The 27,526-nt window shown below is 34.3% G+C and overlaps 1 protein-coding gene across 1 annotated transcript in view; it reads right to left on the reverse strand.

The window, feature by feature from the left end:
- Positions 1–1,290: 1,290 nt before the first annotated feature.
- The window catches only part of LOC116423618 (EF-hand calcium-binding domain-containing protein 13-like), a 56,650-nt gene continuing 30,414 nt past the window's right edge, over positions 1,291–27,526 (reverse strand). The window contains exons 8-16 of the mRNA XM_031968644.1: positions 24,476–24,544; positions 23,486–23,629; positions 19,240–19,311; positions 16,372–16,515; positions 13,849–13,920; positions 11,581–11,724; positions 9,287–9,358; positions 6,938–7,081; positions 1,291–1,394 (exon numbers count right to left, since the gene is read on the reverse strand). Of these exons, the coding sequence (XP_031824504.1) occupies positions 1,291–1,394; positions 6,938–7,081; positions 9,287–9,358; positions 11,581–11,724; positions 13,849–13,920; positions 16,372–16,515; positions 19,240–19,311; positions 23,486–23,629; positions 24,476–24,544 (965 nt within the window). The remainder of the gene's footprint in view (positions 1,395–6,937; positions 7,082–9,286; positions 9,359–11,580; positions 11,725–13,848; positions 13,921–16,371; positions 16,516–19,239; positions 19,312–23,485; positions 23,630–24,475; positions 24,545–27,526) is intronic.

Here is a 27,526-nt window from a genome sequence, read left to right on the forward strand (position 1 = left end):
AAGCTTGTAAATATAAACCAAACTATATTTCCAGCCCATTAAGGCTTAGAAATCTAAAATACGGGAAAGGGTATGGTAAAGAGGGATACATGTAACCAACAGGACTTCTGCAGGCCAGGTGATAATCTGGGCAAAAGCCTTCATACTACATCCCCTAGATCTAATCTTGGTTGCTGTGTCATTTCTTCAGTCTCTGAGTTCCTAAGTATTCACTGATGGTAATTCTAGGCAGAAAAAAAAAAACAAAAGAAGCTTCCTTCAAATCTCAACTAAAATCTTGCTTTCTTCAAGATACTTTTCTAGTCTTCCTTATTAATTCTAATGCTTTTTTCTGAGGTATCTCCAAATTATCCTGGATATATCTTTTTTATACATAGTCATTAGCATATTGTCTCTATGATCAACATCAGCTTCTAGCTTCTAGAGAGGAAGAATTGGGTTTTGCCTTTTTTTGTATTCCCAATCCTTAACACATAGTAAGCATTTAATAGTAGGCCTAACATAGTAAGCAAATGCTTGTTGATTTGATAAATTTTGTCTGTCTTCCAAGAGTTACTTTCCCTTTCCAGGAAGTCATTCCCTAACTAATCAAGGCTAGAGAATTTCTAGTCTCTCTCTGAATTCAAGACATATATAGTCTCAAGAAGTAAATAACTCTGGGCTGTCTTGTAACATTTCTTAAATTGTTATCTTATAGGAGTATTTAATTCTGGTACAGTTATCTATCTTTTCTGCACTAATGTTTGTTTTATCTAATTTTCTGGATTATAAATTTCTTGAATCAGAGAATGTGAATTGCTAGAGACCTTAATAGCCATCTAGTCCAACCTATTCATGAACAGTAGTCCCATTCTAACATATTAGACAAGTAGCTGGCCAACTTCTGTGTAAAGCTCTACAGTGAGAAGGAACCCACCTTCTCTCAAATTAGTTCATCATGACTTTGGACAACTCCAATTATTAAGAATTTTCTCCTCACATCAAGAATAAATTGGTCTCTTTATATCTAGGGCCACATATTTTTTTCTTTGCAAAAGCAACTAACAAGATGATATATAAAATAACAATCAGTAAATATTGGTTGATTATTTAAAATATTTGACAAAATAATGCCTTGCAGGGTTTACCCAAAAAGAATCCTATCCAAATAGAAAGTCATTTTTTTTACTCTCTGTTTAAGAGGATACTCTATTTGACAAATGACTAAAAATGAGAAGTAGCATTAGATGGTAGCACTCCAATAATATTTGTTAAAAGTTATGAAATGCACCAACACAGGAACAGGAAGTTTTAGTCACTCCTTTTTTGAAATTCATACTCACGCATTGCTTCCTTCGATTGTTGCCTTTTAGCCAAATTGTCAACAAAACTCTTTAAGTTTATAGCTCCATCTACTAAAAAAGAGAAAAACAAATAAGATGTCCAGTGGAAACTCAAGCAGATCTTATTAAAAATTAGATCTACACAGTAAAGAATTAAGTGTAGACTAGCTTTTCACTCATTCCCTTGTTTTATATTACATTGAAACTAAAAGGTTATCTCAGAAGCTAATACAAGCATTTCTTCCTTTATTGATTTAACAAAAATTTAATGACTTTTTTTCCAATGGGGAATTTCAAAAGTGGAAGAAACAAAGAACACGGTTGCAAACTGCTCTTCATTTAGATGAATAATGTTATTTAGATGAAAAAGCCACATGATGACCTTGACTAGAGGTGAGAAGAATAATGATAGAATGGAAGCTTCTTGGGAAGTAGGAGGGTGTGTTTCATTCTTTGGTTCTATACCCTCAGTGCTTACCAGAATTATCTGGCAAATACTAGATTGTTAACAAATGTTTGTCGATTGACTGAAATACAGTTCTATGCTTCTACTAGAAAGAAAATATCACGCTTGATATTGTGTAATACGTGTTCATATATATTGTGCATATTTTATATTTATATATGTATTTATAAAAGGAATTCTTAACTTTTTGTGTCATGAACCCCTTTTTTGGCAATCTGATTAAGCCTATAAGCTTAATGTTCAATGAACTGATGTCATCTGAATACAGGCTGAAGGTTCTTCTCTCTCTCTCTCTCTCTCTCTCTCTCCCCTTTCCTTCCTGTCTTCTTGTCTTTCTTCATCTCTTCCTTCCTCCCTGCCTCTCTCCTTTCCTTCCTTTCCTTCTTCCTACTCCCCTTCCTTTCCTTCTTCTTTCTTCTCTCCCTTCTTCCCTCTCTCCCTTCCATTCCTTTCTTTTTTATTCCTTCCTACCCTTCTCTCTCCTTCCTTCCCTCTCTCCCTTTCTCTTTTCCCTCTCCTTCCCTCCCTCCTTCCTTCCTTTTTTTTGAGTTTTCTTACACAAAATGACTAGATATAGAAAAGTTTTACATGATTGCACATGTATAACCAATATCAGATTGCTTACTGGAAAAAGGCAGAAGGATAGCATTTGGAGCTCAAAACTTTAAAAAAGTGCAGTGAATATCAAAAAACTGTTTTACATTTAATTGAGAAAAATACAAAATATTATTTTAAACAAGCCCTCTGATTCATACTATTTTTATTTTTTGTGTACAAATGGATACTCTCTCTGATAGTAGTTCCTTTAAGAAAGCTATTTAATTGCTCCTGAAACCTTTGGAAATCACCATTTTTGACAAGGTGCTTCTGTGGAGGCCAGTATAATATACATTTCAATTGGAATTCTGATTCAGCTTATTGTTTATGAGTGACAAGGACAGAGCAAGGCAAAAAGAAGAACCTGGAATTGGAGAGATGCCGTATTAAAGCAAGTAGTAATCAGAGTGAGACAAAAATTCATGTGACTCCTCAAATTTCCCATGCTCTGAAGTACAATATGGATCTCAACCAAGCATTAGATTTTCAATGGGTCTTTTTCTACACAAAGACTTTTATGCATGGCATTCTGAAATGGTGTGTGTGTGTGTGTGTGTGTGTGTGTGTGTGTGTGTGTATTGGTGTTGTCCAGACCTATGATTTCAATAATATTAGGAATTCATAGTGAAGTAAACTGTCTTTAGACCAAAGCAGATTAGCAAATTGACTGGAGATATTTGAAGTGTCAAGTGACCTGTCCAAGATCATATAGACTGTGTTAGAGGAAAAACTGGAACATAGCTTTCTATCTTTTACATCACTTCATACATCTTCATACACACAAACACATAGGTATTTATGGAATGTGGGCAGGGAACTAGAGTTATAATTTCATTGATAAAAGTGATTTCCAATAAGAAGAAATCATATACCAATGTAGATAATAATCTACAAATTACACAAAGTGCAGTGTTGGGTTAGTGAGTGAAACAACACGTCCATGGTCACAAAGATGATATGAGTCAGAAATGGGTCTTGAACCCCACTTTTCCTGGCTCTGATACTGGCTCCCTATCACTGTGCTTTTTTGTCTTTGCCTCATATGTCCCTATAGTTTAAGACTTCATTGTCTTGTCTGTATCTTTCTGGGTCTGTTTTTGTCTCTGCCTTTCTTTTTCTGTCTCTTTCTCTGTCTCTGTATCTTTCCTTGTTTCTCTGTCTCTGTGTCCATCTGTCTATCTGTCTGTCTTTGTCTATGTCTTTGTCTCCTGTCTGTGTCTGTGTCTGTGTCTGTGTCTGGCTCTCTCTCTTTCTCTCTCTCTCTCTGTTTTATTCTGTTTCTGTCTCTGTCTCTCTCTGCCTCTATCTCTCTTTCTCTCTCTCTCTGTCTCTGTGTGTGTGTGTGTGTCTCTCTCTGTCTCTCTCTCTTCTCTCTGTCTCTGTCTCTCTCTCTCTCTTTCTTTCTCTCTCTCCTTCCCCCTGTGTATCTGTCTGTATGTAAGTATGTATCTATCTTCCTTTACCTCTCTTTGTTTCTGTCTATATATCTTTGTGTGTCGCTTTGTGTCTTTCTCTATTTCACGTCTGTTTCTGATCTCACTTCCTCTGTGTGTATGTGTGTATGTCTCTGTCTGCCTGTGTCTTTCTCTGTCTCTCTCTGTGTCTGCCTGTCTTTGTCTCCCTTTCCCTTTCTCTGTCTGTCTCTATCCATCTGCCTATCTGCCTCTCTCTTTCCCTCTATATCTTTTTGTCTCTGTCTCTGTCTGTCTGTCTGTCTGTGTCTCTCTCCCTCTGTCTCTCTGTCTGTCTGTCTCTCTCGTTCACTCATTTTGTATTTTTTATGTAAGTAGGGCCATCCCATGTAATATGTATGAAATTGCCTTTCCTATTTCTAGCCAACTGCATGTGTGACTTGGCATTTTGCTATTTTAGACTTGCAGTTATGTAATAATTCCATACTAAAAGGACTTGGCATTTGGGGTATGATGTTGCAAATCTTCAACCCTCCCCCTGCCTAAAGACAGTGATTTGGGGTGAGGGAACAGGATGCTGCATCAGTTAAAAAGCAAGCAGCTTCCTGTCCATTCTCTTCCTTTGACTCTTCTATGTAGAAAATTGTGCTTTCTTAGACTTTCTGTGGAAAAGGAGAGCATAGATATCCTTCACTTCCAAGTGTAACACAGGCAACCAGGTGACCTTGCATCTGAGCTTTTCCTTAGCTGCCTTCCCCTCCCTTTTTTTTTTTCATTTGATGAGGAAGTAATCTACAATAATTCACAAGTTTGAGGGCTACATTGTGAGTTTTAAAGATCTAAAAGACCCAAATCTCTATAGTTGGTTCTACCTGGAAGTTGCCTGGGAACTTGCCTGGGAAGAACTATCCTAGTGCTCCAGTAGACAATGATGAGAGGACTGACCCAAACCCTGGTTTGGCTTCCTAGAAAATAGAGAATCTGACAGATCCAGTGGCAAAGCTGATGAGAGATCTAAAATGCTTCATTAATAAGTCCTGAAATTTTCTTTATGACTAGATGACATTTAAATTTCTGGGTTTTTAAAAATTATTTTGAATTTGTGCAAATGAAACAAACATGGTATAATTTGTTCAAGTTTATTTATTTATCTCATTTTTTAAAATTTTATAATAGATTTTATAAAATATTGTTTTTAACATTCACCCTTGAAAAACCTCATGCTCCAGATTTTTATACCTATCTCTTTGTTTCTCTATTCCCAAAACAGCAAGAAATCCAATATAGGTTAAACATGTAGGATTCTTATAAACATATTTCCACATTTATCATGCTTACACAAGAAAAATAAGATCAAAAGGGAGAAAATGAGAAAAAAAGCAAGCAAACAAAAATAGCAAAAGAAAAAGGTGAAAATGCTAGCTTGTGATCCACATTCAATCTCCATAATCCTTTCTCTGGATGCAGATCTCTCTATCACAAGTCTATTGGAATCACCTCATTGTTGAAAAGAACTTGGTATAATTTTTAAAAGATGATTGAAGTTTCTTTAACAGCCATTTTCAACATTACTCTATTTTGTTTTAAGAAATTCTGTCAATGAAAGTCATGAGTCTTTTTATTGCTTTTCTTTGTATGTGAAAAATAAATACCTGTCCCATACTTCATCCTGTTGCCGCTAGACATATCATGTAGGCTAATGTTATTAGATCATAGATAGGAATAAAACGTAAGAAGACTGGAGAAGTACTTGAAGTGGGCATGTTATGAAAAGTTTTAAATACCAAACACAGAACCTGAAAGAAAATATGGAACTAATGGAATTTTTTTGAATGGGGGAATAATATGGTCAGACTTAGGCTTTAGAAAAATTCCTTTGGTAGCTGAATGAAGTACAGATTGGAGTAGGGAGAGACTTTCTGCATGGAGACCAATTAGAAGGCTATTGAAGTAGTTTTGGCAAGAGATAAATGAGGGCTAGAACTAGGGTTGTTATATGAATCTAGAGAAATGAGCTAGTATACAAGAGAAGCTGTAGAAGTAGAAATAGCACTTGTCAATGCATTAAATATGTGAAGTGAAGAAGAGTAAAGAGTTAAGGATAGCAATGTGGTTATTAACCTGGGTAACTAGGTGGATATTAATGCCTTTTGCAGTAATCGAGAAGTTTGGGGGCAAGATAGTGAATCCTATTTTGGACTGTTGAATTTGAGATGCCTAAGAGATATTCATTTAGAAATGTCAAATAGGCAGTTAGTGATGTATGGACAAAATTTAGGAAAGGTAGGAGGATACTAATGCCTTTTGCAAATAGAAAAGCTCAGAAGAGCAAAAGGTGTGGGAGGAAATGGGGAAAAAGTTTTATGTGTAAACCCAGAATAAGAATTCTCCCTTGACACAAATAAATAAACAAACAAATAAATAAAAGGACCATAGGGAAAAATCAACTCCTTTCAAACTGGGCCTAGTGGGCAAAAATATTAGAGAGAAAGTTCCAAGAAAATAAATGGCTACACTGACACTCAATATTGTACTTCAGGACATAGGATGTTACTCTGAACAATTACACGGAATTCCTGTCATACACGTCTTGAAAACCTTGATTCCTGCCACACATTTCTTGAAAGCCCTGCCTTAATAAGTCCTCTTTGTTACATGCTCCCCAATAATCAACTCATTGCTATTCCCTCCATATTCTACTTCAACAAAGAAAAACATGAATCCTTGAAGACTATTCCTAAGGCAGGTAGATGGTGTAGCAGTCTATCTGCTACACTGCTGGTCTCAGAAAGACTTGAGTTCAAATCTTGCCTTAGATTACTTCCTAATTGTGATACTGAGCAAGTCACTTAACTTGCGTATGACTGGTTTCTCAACTAAAAGAAATAGCACCTACCTCACAAAGTTGTTGTGAGGATCAAATGAGATAATATTTATAAAGTTTTTTTTTAGCACTGTGCTTGGCACACAATAAGTTCTCAATAAATACTAATTCCTTTTCTTCTCACTTTACCATTATTGCCTCTTTCCCTCAAATGAGAACTTTATGGGGAATACACAGAAATTTAGCTTTACCTTCAGAATGAACAGAGATACTTATTTAAAAAAAAAAAAACTAAAGAGAAACCTGAAATACTTACCATCCATCTTGACAGTTGGCAGTACTTCCTTAATGTCTTGTTTAGTTACCTGGACTCCCAAGCTCTCCAGGGTAGGGGCCAAATCACTGACCATGACTTTTCCATCAGTGATTTTTGAGATAATGTCACCTACATCTTCTAATCCTATATATAAAGCAAAATGCAAAATAATTAGATTGGTGAGCCTAACAAAAGATATAAAATACTAATTTGATTAATACAATTGTTTTCTAGAGCAGGGGTTTCAGGGTTTGGGCATTGAAAAATTCCATGTGTTTCTATTTGCCTGAATTTAAAAATACCCACTAATTTATACGAAATGGCAATTAAATAATGTTTTTAAGTAGAAAAAAAGGAAAATACTAATTCGTGTTAATAATAAAAGGACACACATTTCATACATAGAGTATGGCCTAAAAGTAGAACTTCATTTTCCTTGTTAGTGTTTGATTAGCAATTAATATGAGATAATTATGGGGGACCTGCAATTTGCCACAAGGTATCTGACCTTCAAGGACTAATGTTCCTTTATATTCCTTCTCACCTGCCTGAATTTGGAACATTAATGCAGTTTGAAGTTTCCAGGTATTACTCTACTCTGGGGATTCAAATTAGTATTGGACTGGGCCTATATAGGGACTGGCTTTGTTTATCGATACACTAAAGGGATGTATTCTGCCCCAGTTAAAACAATTTTGTCAGTCCTAATTGACAAGAATGATTCCAAGACTCCCTTAAAACCAACCAGTTCTTTAAGAGCACTTGATTCTAAACCAAACCAGACCAACCTCCTTCTTGCCCCATATCATACACAAGCATACACACACACACACACACACACACACACACACACACACATTCCAGAATGGCTAATAAATGCAAGCAGGGAAAGGGACCTAAGGTGAGATAGGGGTAGTATGGTTTTGTCATGACTCCTATGAAATTCTTTAGGTGGAAATTGGTTTTGATCTGGAGAAATGGCATGGGTACCAAGGCTAGTTCAATCTGCACTCCTAAATGTAAACTTTAAAGATTTGCTATAAGCAATCAGAAGCAAAATTGCTACCCATCCTTCAAAGTTCAAGTCAAGTATTTAACTCTTCGTGCATCCTTTCTAATATTAATCCTGCCAACAATCTTTTTTCTCTGAATTCATTTGTACTTATTGCCTTTGTCACATAGGTAATAAAACTTTTATTGTATCTGGTAACATTTCTTATTGTGCTATATTGTATTTATTTAACATGGAAAATTTTTTATCTTCCAGTATCTTCACTTAGCTATATCCTGCCATCCCAATAATTTTAAGTTTATTTAGGATTTATGTCTAATTTGATTTAATATACATACATGATAATAAAAGTCAAAATATATACAGAAGCAACTCAATTAAAAGTTGTAGACTAAATGTATAAAACTTAACAAAGTTTGAAAAATGGAATAAATGGTCTAGAACTTATTTGTCATTTAAAACCTTCTTTCTATTTACTAATATTATTTGACTCCTTCACTATGCCCCTACCTTTTCGGCTTCTTTGTGTATAATGTCTCCTTTCATTATATTATAAACTTGTTCATATCAGTATTCTCAATGCTTAGTGCAGTGCCTAACACATAGTAAGGACTTAATAAATCTTTTCTAACTGATTAAAGTGGTCAAATTGAGAAGAGGCTTAGCACAGTGCCCAGCACATAGTAGGTGCTTAATAAATCTTTACTAATAAAGTGGTCAAATTGAAAAGAAATGTTATGCCTCAGTTTCCTTGAATTGTCCTGCCTCAGTTTCCCTGGTGGTACTCCCCCCTTCCTGGCCATTAGGACTAAGATAATTAGGGCTGCAGAGCTTTGGCCACTCTGGCATTCCAAAGAGTCATAAAATTCCATATGGCTCATCTCAAACACTTGGTTATCTTCTGGCTCAGACTTCCTGTCTCTGGCTTTCCACCCCCAACCTGTCAGAATTAAAAAGTTATGGTCCTTCTACCAGTGCTATACCTCTCACCCTTGCTTTTGTTTCTCTGATAGCTGGAGCCCTATAAGAGACTCTGGAATCCCTTGCTCATTGTTGGATTCTTTGAGAAAAGAGTCCCATCCAGCTGGCTGACTGGCTACCACTAGTATGGCTGCCAGTCCAAACTTTCCACTATTAAACTAGCAAAAACTTCTAATCTCTGTCTTGCCTCAGTTTTTCCAGTGACAGTACAGTACAGTACAGGGAGTACAGTTACAGAAAGAAGGTTAGTCAAAGAAAAAAAAAATCTTTACAAATTTAAATTCACTATTTTAAAAGTCATAAAGGGGCACTTATACAAGAATGGTAAGATTTCTTGCTTTGAAATTCATACTCACGTTGACCTTCCAAAAAATTTTCAGTTTTAGATAAAACATCAAGAAAGTCCTTTAGATTAACTCTTCCATGTTCTAGAAAAAAGAAGAAAAATAGAATTCGAAGAATAGAATGGCAAAGGAAATCTATAAAATCAAGTATGTCAATAGCAAAGTAAAGTGGGAGTCTAGTAAACTGCTAAGGCTTCACTTTCTTTTGTTTTTTATATGCCCAACAATGATGATTTTGTAAAAAGAGCAGTAATATGAAGTCACTGGAACTGGGTTCAGAAGCCTGTTCTGCTAGTTCCCAACTGAGTGATCATGGACAAGTCATTAATCTTTTTGGCTTTAGCCTCTATGTCTATAAAACAAAGAATGTAGAAACTACATGACTTCTGCCCTCCCTTCTGGCTGTACTTCTAGGGAACATGCATATAATCAAGTTTGCCCATTAAACCAATTTGAGAATCACTTCTTCTTAAACCCAGGGTTTATCATGTCTATTTAATTCTCACTTATTTTTGCCATTCCCACAGATTCCACAGAAACCTTCTGGACAGAGCCACTACCCTTAAATGCCTGGTTTCCAATAACCTAAGGGCTTGAACTGGAAAGACTAGTCAGATGCCATTGACATTAAATAACAAACCAAAAGTTTGGGGAAGTCATCTTTTCTAGCTGTATGGAAAAGAAGTCATTCATTCTCTCAGACTCTTTCTGGAGGATAAGAAATAAGCTTGTGAAAATGGCAGAAGGCATGCCACAATATCTTTCTCTCTCTCAACACAAAGTGGGGAATCAGGAAAGGCTTCTTGAAGGAGATGGAATCTTAGAGACAAGGAAGAGAGCTAGCAATTCCAAGAGACAGCGATGAGAAGAGATAATTCCAGGTGAGATGAAAAGGGAGAGGTGAGTCCATGGACTTTGAGATAAGAAAGAAGATTGAATGTAGTCTAGTTTAACAGGAATATAGAGTTGGAAAGAGGGAACTATGTAATCAGTCAGACTGGTAAGAAGTTTGGAGCTAAATTGTGAAGTTATTTAAAAGCCAAGCAAAAGAGTTTATGTGTTATTCTAGAGGAATGAGAGCCAGTGGAACTACTTAAGCAGGGTAATAATACATAGTCAGAAAATACTAGATTTTGACTCAAAGGAAAAACCTGGGCTCAAATTCTGCCACTAACATTTATTAGCAGTCTAATGATGTGCAAGTTCATTTAATTCTTTCAGTTTCCTCATCTGAAAAGGGAGAATAATTAATATGTATTGTACATACGGCACCTCATAAGGCTGTGATGAGGAGAAGGATGCCTGCGATTATCTTGCTTCCATCCTCAGCATTTGTTTTGTTTTGTTATATATCAATATGTGGATATGGATGTGGACTCTCTTGTTAGAATGTAAGTTCCTTGAGGTCAGGGACTATTTCATGTTTGTTTTTGTATTACCAGCATTTAGCCTGGTGCCTGGCACAAAGCAGGAATTTTTATCAAATGAAATAATGTATTACTGTCTCATTATCAAGCACTTTGCAAGTCTTAACATATCTGTGATTTTTTAAAAAAAATTTTAATCATGTTTTAAAGATAGAAATTTTGGCTATAACATGAGAAATAGCAGATAGCAAAATTGATAGAGAGACAGATAGAAAGAATCTATCAATGTGATTGATGGATGGATGGATGGATAGACAGATAGATACATAGTTGTTTTGAGTTGCTTCAGTCATGTCTGACCCAAATAAGATAATGTATTATTTTATCATATAAAGTACTTTGCAAATCTTGAATGTCTATGATTTTAAAACATCTTAATTATGATCTAAAGATAGAAATTTTAGCTATAGCGTAAGAAAGAAGATAACTTAATTGATGAATAGATAAATAGATTGTTGTTGTTGGCTTGCTTCAATCACGTCTGAATTTCTGTTAACTCATTTGGGGTTTTCTTGGAAAAGATAACTGAAATGGTTTCCCATTTCCTTCTCAAATTAATTTTTTACAAATAAGGAATGGAGGCAAACAGTTACTTGCCTAGAGTCACACTGCTATTAAGTATTTGAGGTCTCATTTGAACTCAGATGTCACTAACTCTAGGTCCAGGACCTTATCCACTGTGCCATCTAACTGCCCCACATAAATATAAATATGAAAAATTACTCATGTGAGTGTATATGAGAATATGTGTGTATATATGTATATTCTGAGTGTATATGTGTGTGTATGTATGTGTGTGTGTGTGTGTGTGTGTGTGTGTGTGTAAAGTATTGTCAGCATTCACATACTCTGAAGCAAATAACTTGGTATACAACTCACCATCAACCTCCACAGATTTCAATGCCTCATTAACTTCGTCCTGATTCAGAGAAACCCCCAAATCCTTCATTGTAGGGATGAGTTGACTAACACTGATGTTTCTGTCAGTGATGTTGTCAAAAACGTTACATGCATCTTTTAGTGCTATATGTATGTGATAAATCAAATTACAAAATTAGTAATTTAATGGGTTCTAGAGAAACATTTAACACATTTTATTGAGAACAAATTGTTTTCTTGACACTGGTTGGACACTCAATAAATACCCTGAAATCTAAGCTCCTCCACATGTCTGGCAATTTATAAGATATTCATAGCATAATTTATTAAATCATCAAATGTAGAGTATTAATACATGCCCTATTAGACTGTAAGCCCTTCTGAATTGGTATTATTTCATTCTTTGCCTCTTAGGTAAATAATATAAGGTCTGATACAGAGTAGGTCCTTAATAAATTCTTGCTGTTTGATTGAATAATTAATCCACAAAGTAAGAAGATAATGATAACTAATGGCATTTATGGAAAATTCCTAAAATTTTCTTCCAATGTGAACCTTATAATAGGTTCGCATTAATATTAACTTGTTCTCATATAAAAAGAATATTAAGACTATTATCAAAATTCTAATAACATGGGATTAAGGACAATTTTTCTATATGGTCATCAGCTCCTCAATTTTCAGTTTTGCTACTTCCCTCCCACCCCCTACAATACACATCCTGGATCTGAAAGGAACATTGGTTTCTCAAAAACTTGCTCTGCTCCTAGAATTCATAGTAGGATCATAATGATGAGTAAAGAGAGAAGTTTTCCTGATGTCTCTTAAGAGATATACTCTAAAACAGTTTCCAATGTTTTGAGGTCTCTGGTTGAACAAGTTAAAATTTCAGGCCCTAACAAAGATTCTCAGATGTTTTAGAATTATTGTTTCCTGAAACTAACCAGATCTTACTATAACCCCTCCTCATCTTCCAGATTCGTCTTCTCTCATTGGTGAGATGAAAGGAGAAGTTAAAAACCTCCAGAAGAGAAAGAGATATAGAAAGAAAGATATCATAGAACTAACAATAATCCTCTTGTGCTCTTTCAGGACAAGAATTGGGCTGAAAATGGGGATGAAAGTATAGGCAGCAAAATACTTCCCCTTTACTGGTTTTACTCACATTCCAAATTATTAATGATGATCCTAAGTAACTTGTCCATCTTCCAAGTAAATTCTCTCTAGCTCATGTCTTACCTCCTACATAAAGATTTTTTAAGATCATTCTGGTCCACAGTATTCTGGACCCATAGTCTTTATCATCTTTGTTCAGTTGGTAGCAAGCTATCCATGGTTGTTTTGAAGTTATTTAACACAAAATGACACAATTTTTCTTGCCTCCCAATCTAAGTTAAAATCAGAGCCATGTCTGATACATCATCATTGGGCCAATAGTCATTAGTTAAATGTTGTGAACAAATGTGTTTCAGTCATTTTTCTGTCATGTCCAAATCTTTGTGATCCCATTGGGGGTTTTCTTGGCAAAGATACTAGACTGGTTTGACATTTCCTTCTCCCGTTCAGTTTACAGATAAGAAAACTGAGGCAAACTGGATTGTGACTTTGCCTGAGGTCACACAGCTAGTGAGCATCTGAGACTAGATTTCAATTTCTTCACTCCAGGCTCAGTATTCTACCCATTGCACCACCTCACTACTCCACTAGACATGGTATTTTACGAGGGGCAAGGGGAAAGACTGAATAGATTGCTAGACCTGGAGTCAGGAAAACCTGAGTTTAAATAATACCTCTGATACTCACTAGCTACTCACTAGCAAGTCATTTCAGCACTCTACCTCAGTTTCCTTAATTGTAAAATGAATATTTAAAATACCCTTGTAGTACCCACTTCAAATAATTATTATGAGCTCAAATGAGATAAAGCATGAAAATGCTTTGCAAATTTTACAATACTACACAAATGTCTAATATTATTAATATTAAATATTAATTGATTGATTAAACACACAGAATTTCACTGCCAAAATATATGTGTGTATATATAATATATATATATATACACACACATATACTAAAGCACACCCACATGTCAAAAGGTTTGGCCATTCCCTTGCTTACCATTTAAGATTATCCTCTTATTTAATAAAGGAATAAAATATGACGAGTGAACAAAGGTTGTTACTGGAAATGACATGAACATTTTAACTAAAACATTGACAAAAAAAGATAGATTATAAACATTTTCCTTTTGAAATTCATACTCACGTTTACACTTCTTAAAATTTTCCATTTCTGCCAATTTCTTGACAAAATCCTTTAAATCCACATCTCCATTCTCTGCAAAAGGAGATAAGAAACCATTTAAATATTTCCAAAGTAAAAATAGTTTATTCTATAAAACCATCCTACAATAAAATACAAAGTCAGAGATTAGAAATTATAATAAACCAGGTTCAGACTAAAACCTGTCTCATAAACTAGTCTGAACAAGATGTCAAGGGTGAATGATCAAATAAATGAATAGAAATGTCAGATAGAGAAGTGTTTGAGCAACTTCAACTTTGGAGCAGTCATAGGGGCCATTTAGAGATGGGGGATGATTTAGAGATGAAAGGGAGTCATACAATTCAAGCGCCTCCTTTTAAAAATGAGGCCCAGAGGCTTCAAGTATCTTCCTTAGGTCACACAGGGACTAAATTAGCAGAAACAAGATTCAATTCAAAGTCCAACTCCAAAGCTAGGACTCTTTCCATTAGGTATTACCAAAGTTTCCTTCTTTAGGGAAATGGATTCTTATAGCATTTAACACAAGGATTACTTAACCATTTTGTGTGACATGGACTCCTTTGGCAATATGCTAAAGTCTGGACTTCTCAGAATACTGCTTTTAAATAATTGAAAGGATTTTCATTTAGTGAAAATAAATATATAATATTTCCCCCAGCCAGACCTCCTCACCCCAGACCCATTGGATCCTAGGTTAAGAACCTGCATTTATCCAGGTCCTGAATTACAGGATTTATTTTCTACTTCTCTTAACCCAGCTTAAGCAGATAGATAAAAACAGAGAAAAAAATTAAAGTATACAGAAAATTATAAATTTAAACATATATATAGAAAATATTTCTCTCAGGGTATATATATATAAGTATGAAATGAAATTTTTCTATATTTTTATATAAAATTTTTTCTGTAAGATTTTCTCTAAGGGTATATCCATATATTACTATTTGCATTATTAAACATAATTTTTAAAATTGTGATTGAAAACTATATGCTATGTCCTTTTGTTGCTATAAAATTTCTTCATCTTTTTATCATGATTACTATAAAATGTGATTGCTTAAATCAAAAAGATTCTCATTTAGAGAAGGAAGGGACAGAGAAGTGGGGAAACTCTGTTAGCATCTCTCCCTGAGCAAAATGCTTGTAAAATGATAAATGTATCTCTGGTGCTTTTTATAAAGCAAAAACACAAGATTGTAAATTGTTTTCTTCAATAATAGTTCCCACTATCATAAGTCCACCATTAGACTATAAGGTCCTTGAAAGTAAAAATAAGACATTGTTGGTGGAATTGTAAACAGATCCAACCATTCTGAAGGGTGATTTGGAACTATACTCAAAAAGTTATCAAACTGTGCATACCCTTTGAGCCAGAAGTGTTACTATTGGGCTCATATCCCAAAGAGATATTCAAGAAGGGAAAGGGACCTGTATGTGCACGAATGTTTGTGGCAGCCCTTTTTGTAGTGGCTAGAAACTGGAAATTGAAGGGATGCCCATCAGTTGGAGAATGGCTGAGTAAATTATAGAATATGAATGTTATAGAATATTATTATTCTGTAAGAAATGACCAGCAGGATGAATACAGAGAGGCTTGGAGAGACTTAAGTGAACTGATGCTAAGTGAAATGAGCAGAACCAAGAGATCATTATACACTTCAACAACAGTACTATACGAGAATCAATTCTGATGGAATCTTCAACAATTAGAGGATCCAAATCAGTTCCAATTGATCAACAATGAACAGAACCAGCTACACCCAGTGTAAGAACACTGGAAAAAGAGGTGTGGATCATAACATAGCATTTACACTCTTTCTGTTGTTTGCTGGCATTTTTTGTTTTTTTTCCCAGGTTATTTTTACCTTCTTTCTAAATACAATTTTTCTTGTGCAACAAGATAACTGTAAAAATGTGTGTGTGTGTGTTTGTGTGTGTGTATAGTATTTAATATATACTTTAACATGTTTAACATATATGGGACTACCTGCCATCTAGGGGAGGGAGTGGAGGGAAGAAGGGGAAAAGTTGGAACAGAAGTGTTTGCAAGGGTCAATGTTGAAAAATTACCCATGCATATGTTTTGTCAATAAAAAGCTATTATAATGATAATAATAACTTTTAAAAAGAGAAAAACAAGCAAACAAACAAAATAATAAAATAAATAAATAAAAGCTTTGCAAAAATTGAAGAAAAAAAGAAAGTAAATATAAGGTCTTTTTTCTTTTAATCTTTATAAGCATTGTACTTTGCATGTATTAGGTGCTTAATATATCTTCGTTGAACTAAGTTATATAAATGGGGCACATGGAGAAATTATATTATGCCCTATATTAGGACAAAGTTTTGTAAAGTTCATAGAATGTCAATACAACAATAATGCTTCATCTCCCCTTCACCAAATCTTAACCTTGTGAATACTACAATCCTGGCTGGAAATTTAGTTGTGACAATTAAAAGAACATCTATCTTCTAATACATCATGGAACTTGCAATATTCACCATCAGGCTGAACTGATTTCAGAGTTTCCTTCATCTCTTCAGGTGTTAAATCCACTCCCAATGTTTCCAAAGTAGGTGACAAGTCATCCATCTTCACTTTCCCTTCTTTAGTACTGCTGACAAATTCACGCGCATTTTCTATTCCTATATAAACATAGAAATCTAAGTATAAGACTATGTTGGATTAGATACAGATATAGGAGTGTGTGGGGAGAGGGAGCACTTTCCTTCTTGAACATGATTGATTAATAATTAATTCTATGTAGTCTAGAGCATCTAGGTGGCACAGTGGAAAGAGTGCCAGCCTTGGAATCAGGAGGGCCAGAGTTCAAATCTAGTCTCAGATTTGACTGAGACACTTACTAGACATTTGATCCTGAGGGCAAGTCACTTAAGCCTGTTTACCTCCATTTCCTGATTTGCAAAATGACTTGGGGAAGGAAATGGCAAACCACTACAATATCTTAGCCAAGAAAACCACAAATGGTGTCATGAAGAGTCAGACATGATTGAAATGACTGAATAACAAACCATCTAATGCATCGAAGAGTCATAATATAGTTAGCTGACCTTTCTGCAGTGTTTTAATACTTTCAAATCACTTCCTATGAATTATCTCTTACAAGTTTCACAACAGTTCTGTGAGGCAGGTACTAATTTATCCTTGTTTTATAGATTAGAAAATTGGAGTGTCTTAATATTATATGATTTGCCTATGGTCAAATAACTAATAAATGTTCGTAATAGGATTTGAACTCAGGTCATCCTGATTATCAACACTGCTATAAAATAATGGTTGAAAACAAATAAGGCAGATTGAAATTCATCCTCAGGCACTAGCTATGTGACCCTGGCCCAAGTCATTTAATCCCAACTGTCTCCAAAAAAAAAAGAAAAGAAACAAACAAAAATCCCCCATGGCGATATAAAATTAGCCACAAGAAACCAAACTTTCAGGGATTTGTGAACCAGTGAGGGTTGTTTAATTGATATTTCCTTTTGTTCTCTCTATAAACAGAGGGCTTCCAGAGTAGCCTTTGCCCTTTGAGAAGGGATGAAGATGAAAGGATATGACATGCTGTTATTTCACAGCTGTCCTAGAAAGAGTACTTGGGAGTTAGTTATAGATGTTTATCTATTTATATATAAATAGTATGTATTATAACTCTAGAATGGATCAGATGGTCTGTTGTTCAGTCATTTTAATCATGTCTGGCTCCATGACTCCATTTGGAATTTTCTTGACTAACATACTGGAATGGTTTGCCATTTCTTTCTCTAACTCATTTTATAGATGAGAAAACTGAGGCAAACAGGGTTAAGTGACTTTTCCAGGGTCAAGTGGCTAGCTATAGATATATCTTTATATCTATCTATTTATAGATAGATATATCTAATATGTATTAGATATATTTAATATATAGCTGCATGAGATATATCTATATGAGATAAATATAAATTATATACATTAGATTTATCTATTTACAGATACATAGATTTAGAGATATAGTCATATATAACCATTACATCTATATATTAGATATATCTATAAATATTTATTTCTTTGGGGGGCTTAAGTGACTGGCCTGGGTCATACAGCTAGTAAGTATCTAAGGTCAGATTTGAACACAGATTCTCCTGACTCCAGGACTAGTATTCTATTCACTACATCATCTACCAGTCCTATTTGTCTTAAACCATTATTTTATAGCTGTGTTGTTAATCAGGATGACCTGAGTTCATATTCTACCACTAATATTTATTAGTTGTTTGACCATATCTAATGTATATGTATATATATATATATATGTTATATATATAATGCATATCTAATTAGATACATGAGATATATCCATCTACAGAGAGAGATATACATAAAAACATGTCTATATATCTTTTAAAAGGCTGGTTCCAATTATTGTATAAGGCTTCTAAAGTATATTAGTAATAGTGCAAGTCTGAAACAAAACACATATACTACTCCATTCCTCCTGTAGTAACTAAGAAACTGTTGGAAAGGAGAAAATGTTGGAGAGTGATTATTATAGAATTTCTGCCAAATAAAAGTTGCCCTGGGTTTAGTGATGTTATATAGAAAGCAAAAACAGTACATTCTCTGACTTGACTACCTGAAAGCTCAGGGTTCAGTAATGCTCATCTTTTCAAGATTAAGTTCAAGTTCCTCCTTTTATATGATCTTCTCAGACCATTTTAACCCACAAAGATTTTTCTCTTCTCTAGATTTACCATATTTTGAGTACTTAGAGCTGAACAAGATCTCAGAAGCTGTATAATCCAATTCATTCATTTTACAGATAAAAATAACTAAATGTCAGGAAGTCTGATGACTTCCTTATGATCACATATATAGTAAAGTAGGATTCTGAACCTAGATTCTGACTAGAATCAGGGATTTGTACCACACTGGCTCCTTCCTTAATTTTGGTCATTTTGTAGCATTTGTAGCATTGTAGTAGTTATTTAAATAACTGTTTTACTTCTGTCTTTCACATCCCCTAGCACCCAGCACAGTAGTAGACAGAAGACACAACATTTGTTAATTGACTTCTATACCCTACAAATAATAAAGTATCTTGTAAATTAGTATCAACACAAGACAACAATTGGTTCTCTGATCAATTTAACACAAAACTTTACCCATAAATGTGAAAAAATATGCATAGCAAGAATTGTGCATCAATAATGTCATTTTTAATATATTTTCAATGTAAGAAAAGGCTAAAAGAAGGGGGAAATTAACAATATCCACTGATAAAGGAATATTAAATGTATTTGTTTTAAAAGTTGCAAAGTACCAAGCAATAAGAGGAAAGTTTCAAATATAATAACTTTGAACTTTATACTCACGTTGGATATCTTTAAATGGTTCAGATTTTGCTAAATTGTCAATAAATTCCTGTAAATTGACTGTTTCATCATCTACAAAATAGGAAAACAAATGTGTGAATACATATAGATATTCTAGCAGAGAGATAAATGAATTCTCAAAAAGATATACATAAAAATTACAAAATGAGGTATTAGAAAGTCTCTAGTCAGATCCCAATTTTTCACTTTCATTTTCACTTTTCATTTATCTTATCCAAGTATAAAATGTTTCTAGAAACAAATTTGGTTATCACTTCCCTCTCATTTCCTTAGTATGTTGTATTTTAAATCATTTATAATCATTTGTCATTTGATAACTACAACTGAATTGTAAGTTGAATTGTTCTATTAAATTAAATGTTTACACTTAGATAATAATGATGGTGATTATGATGATAACCAGCATTTATATAACACTGTAACAGTTACAAAGCATTATAAATACATTATCACATTTGAACCTTCTAACAATCCTATTTTGAGGTAGATGCTATCATTATCTCCATTTTATGGATGAAGAAACTGAGGCAGATAACAGTTAAGTGTCTTTTCTCAGGCTCACAAAGCTAATGAGTGTCTGAATCAGGATTCACACTCAGATCTTCCTGACCTCAAGCTTCACACTATATTGTATCCCCTAGCTTCTCTTAATTGTACAAAAACAAAATGATATCCTGTCGAATACAATTCCAGACTTTACTTTGGAATAAAAACAAATATATTTATTTGATCTATGAATAATATCTCATACAGAAATAAAGTGTTATGCTTACCTCACTATGACTATAAATTACAGAGAAAGTAGTAGACTGGATATCTGGAATATCCCTATTAAAGCTGACTCAATATTTAACCTATTAATATATTAATACAGATTTCTAGGCATAATTTTTTTTTCATAAAAATGATATGGAAGCAAGTTAACTATACAAAAGGGAGAAGAATGATAAAGGTCAGAGTTCTTCCATGCTGATGGAAACCAGAAATAGATTATGATGGTGACATAATGAAAATGATATTGTACATCAAAGCACAGGAAGCTAACTTCTGAGAGAACTATGGAATTCCCAACTATACCTCCCCTCTCATTCTTGTTTCAGCCTAGATTCATTCTTAAATACTTATTGCTTTTCTTAATTAGTTTTTTTTTTTCAGTTAGCAAGCATTTATTTTCTTGTCCCCAACTCTCCAACTAGAAAAAAAGAAAATTATTATAACAAAACTCTTATAAACAAATAGATAAACAAAACAAATTCTCACATTGGATATATTCAAAAGTTTATGGTGTATTCAGCATTTTGAGTCCACCACCTACATCTCAGGATAAGGGCAGCACATTGCATCACTAGTCCTCTGGACTCATGATTGGGCATTGCACTGATCAGATTTCTTAAGCTTTTTAAATTTGTCTTTACAATACTCACTTTCCTCTAAAATCTGTACAAGTCACCCCAGCTTACTCTAAATTTGTTCCTTATGCTGTTTTAAAAATTAGTTCTCTCTAGATAGCTATTTGTATATTTTTGGATTTAATAATATTTTTTTACAGTATATACATTTATAGATTGTTCCCACATATTAAAAATTTCTTGTAGCAAAACTATGAAGCAAAACTAATACTACAGTGACCTCATCTAAAAGTGAAAGTAACATTTTACTTCTATTTAAAAAAATAATGTAAGTCTAATTTTCCTTCTTAGCCCCCTTGAGAAAAGAAAAGCAGCAAATTTTGTGTTTTATATATATATATATATATATATATATATATATATATAACACAAAATATATATATAACACAAAATTATATAACACAATATTTCACTTGGCTATATGACTATATGACTATATACGTATATAGTCATATAGTCATATAGCCAAGTGAAATATTTTGAGTACAATTACTGGAGAAATTTACATTTCTGATTCTGTACCATAACCCATCATCTTTTTCAGATCTATAGACTGAAAGGCAAATTTCTTCTTTGTTTCTCTGTGTTTCTTGATGAGGGGAGCCCCCAAACTCTTTATCTTTCTCTCTCTCTAACTTTGGAAATGAGCCATGAGGTAAAGCACTTGAAGCTCCTTGAAGGAGAGATTCTCCTTCAACCTGCCTCAGAGACTGCCCCAGGGAATCAGATAAAATGGTTTATCTAGGTGGGGCTGGTTGAGTCTTGAGCTAAAGAATTCCAACCCTATTCAATTGAAGATCTTCTATTCAATTCAGTTCAAACTGTACCCAGCCCCATCAAGAGCAACTCCCAACTTGTAGCCAAGGCTTATAAAAAGAGCCAATCTTAAACTCTTTCTTTGCAGAGGTCCTAACATGCCATGCCATGCTATGCCATGCCGTGCTATGCCAAGGAAACCTCTGCCTGCTGGATTAATATTTTCTTCCAGTGCTACCCTCTCTTTATTTCCCTCACTTATTTCCCTAAGGAGATTTGATGCCTCTCTGTCAGGATTTCTCTACTAGAAACTTTACTTCCCTGCCGGGAGTTTGCCACTAAGTCTGCTTTTCTATTCTTGCATAGCAAAGACCAACTTCCCAATGCCAATGATAAACCACTTTTATCAGTCTAGCTTTTTTGAGTTTGTAAATTCCTTTAGGAAGGATCACTGTGCCACTAGAAAGGGGGTTCCCAAAACTTCCTACCCTTGCACCAAATCCCAAGGAGGTTTAGGGGAGCCAAACCTCTTCATTTGGTTCCCTGAACCCCAAACCTACCACTAGACCTTATTATTTAACTCCCTGACCACCAGGAAATCTAATCTCACCATTTGGTTCCCTGACAACCCTAAATCTAGACCTCATCATATTTTCGTTCCAAAGAGCCCCAAAATCTAAACCTCATCATTTATGATGTGGCTTTAAAAAAAAAATCAATGTTATGTTTCCATTTGGAGATAACCATAGTATATCATACTATGCATTGATCTGTTTGGGGTATAAGCTTAACATTGATATTGCTGGGTCAAAGGACTATTTAGTCACTTTTTGCATATAATTCTTGCCAATCTTCTTTTAATTTCTTCAGCAATTTTTGTTGAATAGTAAAGTCCTAATTCCAGGAACTAGAATCTTTGGCTGTTATCAAATACTAAATTACTAGGCTTGTTTGCTTTTACATATTGTATACCTAATATGTGTCACTAGCCTGCCTATTTTTTAACTAGTACCAGATCATTTAGATGACTATTTCTTTATAGCATCATGGTTTAAAATCTAATTTTCTAGGCCCCTTTTCTTCCTACTTTCCTCCCACCTGTAATTTTCCTTGAGATTCTTGATCTATTGTTTCTCTGGATGATTTTTCCCCTAGTTCTATGAAATAATCCTTAATGGTTTGTAAAGCATGCTACTGAATAAATTAATTTGTATGGTATTGTCATTATCATTATATTAGCTAATATACCCATGAGACTTAATATATCTCCAATTATATAGATCTATTTTTATATCTGTAAATATGTATTTTAAAAATTTCCTGAATGTATATATGCACTGATAGATAGATTCCCAAGCATTTCATATATTCTATAGTTATTTAAATAAAATTTCTCTGTTTCTTCTTGCTGTATTTTATTTATCATAGATAAAAAATCTGATGTTGACTATTTCTGAAGCCTACCTTCATTAGGGTCTCAATATAATCTTGGGCAAAAGTGCTAGATTTGGAGTCAGAAACACATAATTCATATCTTTCTTTGGAAACTTACTTAACAATGTGACTAGAGAAGACAATGTCTCTTCAGGTTCCCCAGTTATAAAATGGAGGCGGTAACACTACCTACCCTTCATTGGGTTGTTGTGAGGATCAAAAAAGATAATATATGGACAGAACTCTGCCATCTTTAAAAAACTATATAATTGATCTCTGTTATTACCTTCCAAGAGTAGAAATCTGGGCTTCTGTCAAAGTTGGTTCAACCAAAGTTGGTTCAAATATAACCTCAGATACTGACTAGCTGTGTGATCCTGAGCAAGTAATTTAACCATTGTCTGCCTCAGTTTCTTCAACTGTAAAATAGGGATAATAAAAGGCAACTTCCCTCCTAGTGTTGTGATGAGAATCAAATGAAATATTTGAAAATATATTTAGCACAGTGTCTGATACATAGCTTATAAATGCTTGTTCCCTTTCCCTCCACTTTTCCTATTGAAGTTGTAGTTTTGCCAGTGGAGGTAATTTGAGCAAATAACCCAGTTGAAAGCTAAAGTACTCACCATCAGGTGTCACCAATTCCAGTGTTTCTTTAATAAGATCATCAGCTACCTGGACTCCCAAGTGCTGCAGGGTGGGCATCAGTTCATCAATTTTTACCTTCCCATCAATAACATTTATGGCAGCATTACATGCTTCTTCTATTCCTATATATATATGCACATGCCAACCAAAAGAACAAAACCATTAAACTGCCAAATCTAAAGAAAAATAATCTAGCCTGATTTAGATATGGGGGTGGGAAGGAGGATGTGTTCATTTGCTAGAGTGAGGAGTTCTTAAGATTTGGGATACATTGAACTGACCTAAGAACCTTGGCATAAAAACAAAAGAATCACTGCATTTGAGCACTGATTGATATCAATGAATTGACTATGTTATCATAAGCTAAAAATGAATCTGTGAAGAAAAAAGATGGACATGTATTGTTTGATGTGTGAAGTTCCTTTTCCTAGATAGATCAACAGTAAATACCTGGTTATAAAGGAAATTCTATAAAGAGATACCTGTTGAAAATTTGCCATAAGCTATCTGATTGCACAGGGCTGATGATGTAAAAGTGAACTATTAACCATTTGTTTTCTTATAATTTTCCTCATACACATTTATCTGCAAGGATAATCTTGTAATTTTACTTAACTTTTCTTTATAAACCTTTATATCTTGTTTACCCGATATTATAATGTCCTTTCAATTTAGTAAACAAGTAAGTTACATGTTTTTTAATCACCCCTCAGGAACTATGGCACGTGGAGCAATGCCCAGTAAGTATTGAATGGATAATTAAATGGACAAAACTCCACCCCAAAATAGAAAAACATGGAGCAAGAGAATTGGCATTTCTATTTTACCAAGTAAAACCAGACTGCAAAGATGTGATTGGGCAAATCCTATAAAAATTTAAATATGTTTAGATTTTTAAATTCATAAAATATGTCTTCACATAGGGAAAGAAAAGTTTCAGTCATATTCATTTTGAAGTTTGTACTTACGTTGGTATTCGGGAAATTCTTCATTAGTAGCTAATTTATCAACAATAGTCTTCAATTTCACTGGTCCACCTAGTACAAAAGGGAGTGGGAAAAAAATAGATATTTTGGAGAAAAGTGAAACTAGAGCCAGATCTACAAGTTAAGAAGTAAAGTGGGAAACTGGCAGTTATATAAAAAATGTAAAAGACTATGTCCTCCTTGAGGATGGGGATATTTTTTTCTTTTTGTAATTTTGATCTTTGTATTCTCAGACCTTACTGTAAAGCTGTTAAAATGTTCATTGAACTGAATTGAATTTCCAAACCTCCTCCTCTTCACTTTGAAGTGAGTAGACCAGGTCCAAACTAAAAACCATTGCATAATTAGCAAATTATTTCATCCTACCCTCTTCAGCTTGTCATTTTTATTTTTTTAATAGCTTTTTATTTACAAGTTATATGCATGGTAATTTTACAGCATTGACAATTGCCAAACCTTTTGTTCCATTTTTTCCCCTCCTTCCCCCCATCCCCTCCCCCACTGGCAGGTTGACCAACACATGTTAAATATGTTAAAGTATAAGTTAAATACAATTTAAGTATACATGTCCTGACAGTTTTTTTTAGCTTGTCATTTAAAAAAAATTATAATTATTTACAATTCTGTAATAGTGAAGTCCAAAAGCAGAAAGTAAAAACTAAATCTTCAAATTATTCTTTATTTTGAAAAGACTTACATTCACAAAGCCAAATAGATAAGCTTAACTCAAAATGCAAAGCATTAAATTTCTGTCAGTGAGTTGTAAGAATACAAGCATGTTTACAGAACCAAAATTAATTGGCAGAAAATTTCATTCAGAAATATATGTAACATCAGCTTCAACAACAAAAAAAAAAATGTATATTTATGGGTAAGTACACTCTTGATGAGATCCTGAATGATGGGTTGGACAGAAACAAACTAAACAATTGATCCCTTAAGGCAAGCAGGGGGAAGGCATTGATAGAGATCAGTTTAGCTCCATGGTCCCACCCTCTGGGGAGATCATCCAGTCTGAAATCCCTAAGGCCCATTCTTTGTGAGAGTCTCATCTTACCATATCCTTGGGCTATTTGGAAGACAAATTTGGGGGGAACTATAACTAATATTATTTCTTGAGTTTGAATCCAAGTATGGACAAGGTTCAATAAATCAGAAAACCCAGAGAAATGCTACAGAACTTCAGAAGGTGGATATTTGTTCATCTGGGTAAAAAGGAGTTTGAAGGCTTGGCTTTTTGAGGTCCACTGAAGCCGGACCCTTCCAATTTGATTCCCAAAATCATGTTCCTTTATATTGGAATGATTCCCACCTATTCCTGAGTCTGACAAGGGGGTAGAATTCATTTGTGGTTTCCATACCTAAAGTCAAACAGGTCTCTGCTTTTATTCTCTCATAGAAATTCTCTGTATTTAGAGGTAAGTGGTCAGCTTAAAAGCCATGAACAAAAATGTAAGTATAAAACCTTTCTGTTTGGGGGGCAGCTAGGTGCCAGAGTGGATAGAGCACCAGCCTTGAAGTCAGGAGGACCTGAGTTCAAATCTGATCTCAGACACTTACTGCTTCCTAGCTGTGTGACCCTGGGCATGTTACTTAACCCCAATTGCCTCAGGAAAAAAATTATTTCTATTTTCTATTGAAAATATGTGATCATTAGTTAAATGACTTTTCCATCATTGGGTAGATGAATATTTGGCCTATCATCTGCTTGTTATTAGATATAGATCTTTTTAGAAATGTGTTTGTATAAGGTCTCTAAACTTTTCAAGATGTAAGCTACTGGCACAACTGTTTGTGAGATATCCCCACTATTCTTGGATTGGAAATATCCTTATATGGCACAGTGGATAATGCCAGATTTATGGTATGGATGTGTTTGAGTTCTGTCACAGATGGCTGAGAAAGTTGCTCAGCTTCTAAGTCTCAGTTTCTCTTTCTATAAACTGAATATAACAACATTATCTACATTAATTGTTGTTTTGAGAATTCAAAGAGATAATATAGTTTATTTGTCATCATCATTATTATTATAGTGTTCCAGAATTTTTCACAATGGAAGACTGTCCTCTATGTCTTCTGGTAACTTAATTCAAGTTGTCAATCTCCTAAGAACATCAGTCCTGAATTTTACTTTTCTATCTCATTAATTGAACCTCAAGGTTAGAATCATCTCACTTCATTTGACTTCTGTTAAAAACCCAGGATGGAGATAAACTGGCACACTAATGCATTGTTTGTGGAGTTGTGAAATAATCCAACCATTCTGGAGAATAATTTGAAACTATGCCCAAAGGGCTATAAAACTATGCATACCAGCAGTCTCACTATTGGGTCTGTATTGCCCCCAAATCATAAAAGAGTGAAAAGGATCCATATGTGCAAAAATGTTCATAGTCGCTCTTTTTGTATTGGCAAGAAACTGGAAAATGAGTAGATGCTCATTAATTGGGAAATGGCTGAATAAATTATGGTATATGGTATGTAAAGATAATGGAATATTACTTTTCTATAAAAAGTGGCTTGATGAACAAGCCATTCTACAATTGATAAATGGTCAAAGGATATGAACAGTTTTCAGATGAAGAAATTGGAACTATTTCTAGTCATATGAAAAGGTGCTCTAAATCACTATTGATCAGAGAAATGCAAATTAAGACAACTCTGACATACCACTACACACCTGTCAGACTGGAGGGTTTGGGGGAAGACTGGGACACTGATACATTGTTGGTGGAACTGTGAATGGATCCAGCCATTCTGGAGAGCAATTTGGAACTATGATCAAAAAGTTATCAAACTGTGCATACCCTTTGACCCAGCAGTGTTTCTACTAGGATTATATCCCAAAGAGATCTTAAAGGAGGGAAAGGGACACACATGTGCAAAAATGTTTGTGGCAACCCTGTTTGTAGTGGCAAGAAACTGGAAACTGAATGGATGTCCATCAATTAGAGAATGGCTGAATAAATTACAGTATATGAATGTTATGGAATATTATTGTTCTGTAAGAAATGACCAGCAGGAGCAAAATGA

Source organism: Sarcophilus harrisii, chromosome 4, assembly GCF_902635505.1.
Source record: "Sarcophilus harrisii chromosome 4, mSarHar1.11, whole genome shotgun sequence".
Taxonomy (NCBI): Eukaryota; Metazoa; Chordata; class Mammalia; order Dasyuromorphia; family Dasyuridae; genus Sarcophilus; species Sarcophilus harrisii.